The sequence below is a fragment of the Cucurbita moschata genome, unplaced genomic scaffold (genome assembly GCF_002738365.1).
Source record: "Cucurbita moschata cultivar Rifu unplaced genomic scaffold, Cmos_1.0 Cmo_Scf00005, whole genome shotgun sequence".
Lineage (NCBI taxonomy): Eukaryota > Viridiplantae > Streptophyta > Magnoliopsida > Cucurbitales > Cucurbitaceae > Cucurbita > Cucurbita moschata.
In genome coordinates this window covers 629,352-634,636 of record NW_019268521.1, presented here as the reverse complement: position 1 = coordinate 634,636, position 5,285 = coordinate 629,352, and the positions used below count along the sequence as shown (strand labels likewise).

Sequence of the window (5,285 nt, the reverse complement as noted above, 5' to 3'; positions counted from 1 at the left end):
GCCTTTGTCAATAGAATTTTACTGTTCTTTTCATTTACTCCTTTTCTTAGTTGCTTTCATTTACAATTTTCATTTAATGTTTTACGTTCACAAACGACCTCTAGTTGATATGAAAATCATACACAATTGGATCCAAGAACTTTTATGAATATGCAAACCCCGAAATCACAAATGCCCTAAGATGATTTCAATCCATCCAATGATTCAACTTATCACACTAGAATAGCTAAATTAGTTCTTCATTTTCTTAATAAAAAAAACACATGCAAACATTCTTAAATAATGACATGAAATACCTAAATTAAAGAAAATGGTAAATAAACACAATGTTTAAGCATGGAACACAAACAAATAAGCCACAACCAACATCAAAGGAAGTCATCCATAGCACAAACATTTATGCAATGCAATACACGAATTCCATAGACTATGAAAAGTGTCTCAACCCAACTCAACCCGTCAATGTATTAGTAACCTTTTCTAAGGGTTGCAGGTTTGAATTCCCACCCCGAACAAAAACTAACTTAAAAATAAGAAAAAGAAATGTAAGAAAGAGGATATGTTGACAAGATAGAATGGCCATTTATTAATGAAGTTTGACAATGGGCAGCAAAATTCCAAGAAGTCCATAGATTAAAAATGAAAAGTGTCTCGCCCATAGCCAAGCAGCCATCAATCATTTCATTCATCGGCTGAGGAAATCTCAACAAAGAAAATTTGCAGAATTTTGTGCCAAAAACTCGAGACACTACCTTTTTTTTCAAGACCCAAAAAAAGACCAAAGTCTCTGCAGATTGATGATGATGGGATTCTATTGTACACAGCCAAAATGTGAAAAGAATAGAGTTACAATGGAAAACAAAAAGCCGAGTTTCGACTTTGTTACCTCTTTTCCTTTGGCCTCTCTGTTTTCAGCAGGTCCATGATGATGATCTCTTGATCAGTGGTTTCATTTGCCTGTCCTCTTCAAGTGAAATCATCCCCAAATGTGATGGATCTTCCAACATCATCTTTGCAACTAAGTATCCTGCTATCGACCATGTCTGGTATTTCCTTGCTTGTTTTCCGATGTATCTTCCTAACTTTCCATCATAGTATTCAGGCCAACTATCCTTCAGCAAACGACTCTCGGCAAGCTCGATGGCTCTTCTAGCAATCTGCGGTCGTCCGGTTTTAATGCAAGCGGCTGTTAGCAGCCATAGTAGCACTGCATTCAGAGCAAGGAGAAACATATCAGTATAAAAATGAGATTAACAACTGAACTCCGTGATCTTTTACTGCATTACACAATGCAGTAATGGTAAATGGTAATCCTAACCTACCATGTCTCATGAATCGACTCGACTACATTGAGTGACGAAAATATCCATCTGTATAATTTTGTGCTAGATATAGAATGAGAAGCTAAGCCATCTTCAGATGCTATAAAAATTCTAATCATTATTATTCTTTCCTTTCTACTCGATACCACTTGTTACAATCGCACTTTTCTAGGCAGCGGACTTTGTGATTATGCAGCACTCACTTCTCAGTAGCAAGTAAGTTAAGCCAATTTAAGCAACGTATGCTCAAACCTCTGACCTCAATTTGAGAAGAAGGTTTTAAAAAACGGGCAGAGAGATTTTGAAAGGGGTTTGAAAGCAAGATTGAGAGATTTTGAAAGTAATGTTATATGGCATACAAGCAAAGGCAATACAACGGCTTATGTAGCATATAACTTTTCCAAGTAGGGAGAATTACTCAAGTGTCCAAAAAAAATTTAGAGATACTTGTGGCCCTCCAATCTTACAGTTCGAAGATGCATCAAAGATCAAGGATATTTCCCTACAAGACAATCTAATAAAGATTCTGAAGTTTGGAAAATGTTATCCATCTCCAGCTATATCTACATCTTGACTCTAACTTGACATTCCGACAATATCCTAGCTCTTTTCGAGATCATACTTGATACACCTTAATGTGATTTAACACTAATTAAATTGCTTTCTTGTAGACTCCTAGCAGGAGTACTAGAGTTGGGAATGTAACTTTTCAATTTACGGATGAGAAGTGTTTCTAGATTCGAAAAGGAATAAAGAAATGCATTGATGACTAATGAGAAAATTTCTCAGATTTTTAGTGTTGTTCTATGATCGAAGGGGTGCTTCTAAACCCTCTATTTCGTTATGGGCGTCGGTTTTTTGGCTGGAGATAACAACAGGATCATTAGAGGGGTTGAGAGATTTGGTGATAAGATATGGGAGTTGGTTAGGTTTAACTTTTCGTTATAGGGATCCATTAATCAGGTTCAACTTTTCTTTCATAAATAAAAGTTCGGCAATAAATAATTAAAAAAGGAAAATAAACTAATGAGAAATATGAATGTCTCTTTATCAACTGAAATGGCACTTCTTTATCTCTAATCGATGATAATCTTGGCCTAGGAAACTACTCAAGATAACGAAATAATGTCCTGACATCAAAATATGATTTTGATCCTGGTGCCCTAAAGGTGTAAGATTATCGAAAGGCCTGCAAGATAAAGGTAACCTTTGGATGGTAGACTACACTACAATTAAAGTTCTCGGTTAACTATATAATATGGGAATTGTAGCCCCAAAAATAACTAAAAGAACAGAGATAGTCTTTCATCATCCACAAGAAAGATGGGGATTGGGGCGGCTCATTATATTTTACACCTCAATAAAAACGCAATAACAGACAATAACTAAAGAAAAGAAAATAATGCTGGAAATTTGGAATCACAGTTGGTACCTTAACTTCACAAGGAATCCTCATGGTTAACTTGATGTGTGGTCTAATGTAATAGTTTTGAGGGCTACATTCTTTATTCTCAGCATGATAAGCATGAAGATTGGAGAATGCCAATCTGTATTCATAACACTAAATTCTTCCAATAAATCTTATTAATGTTTTATGAAAACTGGAAAGAAAGAAACTTCGGTTCTCTGTTAGTTAATAGACAATGACTGTGGCCGCCATCAACTCATCTAGCAGGTCTAAAAAAATTGACATTCGTGTAAAAAGAATACAAAATATGAGATGAAAAAGTTCATCATGTTGAAACTCTTCACTAGCTATTTCTCATAGTTACTATTTCAGTTCATGGAAACACAGATTTTGTTCTGAGAGAGATAGAAAGGGGAGAGACGAAATTCTGAGAGTAGAGAACAGGAGAGTTGATTTGGGGAGGCAGAGAGAAAGAGACACTAAGTGAGAGAAGATTTGATAGGTAGACAGAGAGTCTGCTGGGAATGACACTTAAAAATCTTTTTTCTTAAAGTCAATAAAAAAAGATCCAAACTGATAGAGAGCTACTTCAGACAGTCCAAAAGATTAAGGAAAAAAGATAAAGCAAGTGAGCTCATTCTCTTTATTTTCTTTTTTCTGTTAGCCCTACGATTTTTAGAAGATAAGTATCATCGTGAGCACATGCTTCATGCCTCAAAATACTTTATAAGAACATACCTAAGTGCTTGTCTGAGCAAGGTTCTCTCATGGGGAGGCAGCTAGCTGCATATTTCTTAAAACTGGACTTTCAACATGTTTATGAGTGATTTTATATGATTAAAATCACTTTCTTCAGGATTCAAATCACTCCGAAACGTGTTCAGTTTTATACTTCTAAACGTGATTTTCATATGAGCAAAATTGATTTTAAAGAATAGAAAGTATGCTTTATATAATTACAAAAAGTGATTTTGATTACTTACCAAACTTATATAATTACAAAAAGTGATTTTGATTACTTACCAACCTACCATTGTTTAAATTTTCAAAAAGTAGTTGTCTGATACTTTTTTTTGTTTTATCAATACTTTTTTTTGTTTTATCAACTAAGATTCCACCCATACTACTAGCTGATGGGTACTAGCTAAAAGCTAAAATCTTAGTGTATAAGCTTAAGGTTTGAATCCTCGAAGGGAAGAAAAAAACAGTTCCTTATACTGCCTTCTTGAGGTTTAGAATGCCAATATCATCAATAAAGTTGATGGCTAGCAAATCAAATTGCATGAAAGGCACTGATGCCCGTTCTAATTTAAGTAAACAGTGTCTGCAGCAGGTTACTTTTTATACCAAAAGCTATCATTTTTAGGATGAGAATACCTAAAGCTATTATTAGAAGACTCTTCTAAATTAATGATAAATAACAATCTAAACTTTATTATAACATGAAGAGATAAATGAATGAATGAACAGACAGACCTGGCCAAGATCCACCATTATGGTAGCTCCACCTGGTATTCTTGGGATCACAACCAGTAGTAATTCGCCACTCATGACTTTCTATAGCAGGATATGATATTTTCAAAGGCATTTCTCCAACCAGCTCCTCCCAGCGTGCTTCAATAAGATCCATAATAGCCATTGATTGCTCAGGGGTGGCAAGAGATGATAGAATTGCAACACAATTACCTAGAGTAAACCATCTGAAATCCATTCTTGCAGGACTAACGTTACCAACAAAATACCCGCCACGTGTGGGCATAAAATCAAACACCCAATCTGGGATAGAATCAGGGATGACGTTAAACTTATTTACAGCTGTATGTGAATATTCTTCGGTTTTGTAACGGTAGATGTCATTTAGTTGCTGGAAATCAAGCCAGAAATAACTCCTCATGTGATAACTTAAAGCATGCAGACGCTTCACAATACGCTCTATGCACTCTTTTCCTTCAGCATCATGTTTTAGCATAGCCAGAGCACATCTCAAGGCCATAAAGAAAAGGGCTTGAATTTCTATAGGATAACCATATATACCCTGGAGAAAAATTATCAAGTTAAAATATATAGATAAGGTAAATATTTCTCAGAAAGATCATGAGAAGTTCTTTAAATTTGAACATCATAGTTGCGTCCAAATAGGCAGTTATGAAAAGTTTATCTGTTGCTTTTAACATCTGAAAATAAAATACGAGAAGGTTGCAAAAAGATTGATATTCTAGCTATAACTGTTGTGAACCAAACTTTCATTGGTTGTTGAGGAGGATGTTTTATACTTCCCTTCTTTGTTTTATTTATCAGAACATTTTCAACAGCAACATGATAATATCATGGATCAAGGAAATTTACAAAAGAAGGGGAGAAAGGTCAACTCCAGGGCAAAAGGAGTCACAAGAAGAAAGCCCCCAATAAGTCAAAATATTATTTATGGATAAGTTACAAAAAGGTAACTACTTTTGTAACTATGCACCAAATAAGGACAATATTGTTTCTAATCCAAAACACAAAAAGATGCATATTGCGATTGAATATTTTTTTCAAAAAAAAAAAAAAAAAAA

At 34.7% G+C, this 5,285-nt stretch overlaps 1 protein-coding gene across 2 annotated transcripts in view; it reads right to left on the bottom strand.

Annotated features, from left to right (window-relative positions):
• Positions 1–560: 560 nt before the first annotated feature.
• The window catches only part of LOC111443245 (probable alkaline/neutral invertase D), an 8,939-nt gene continuing 4,214 nt past the window's right edge, over positions 561–5,285 (bottom strand). The window contains exons 3-4 of one of the 2 annotated variants that reach the window (XM_023080975.1): positions 4,207–4,765; positions 561–1,207 (exon numbers count right to left, since the gene is read on the bottom strand). In XM_023080975.1, coding sequence (XP_022936743.1) covers positions 912–1,207; positions 4,207–4,765 — 855 coding nt within the window. In that variant the 3' untranslated portion in view covers positions 561–911. The remainder of the gene's footprint in view (positions 1,208–4,206; positions 4,766–5,285) is intronic. The other variant, XM_023080976.1, reaches the window with a different exon arrangement.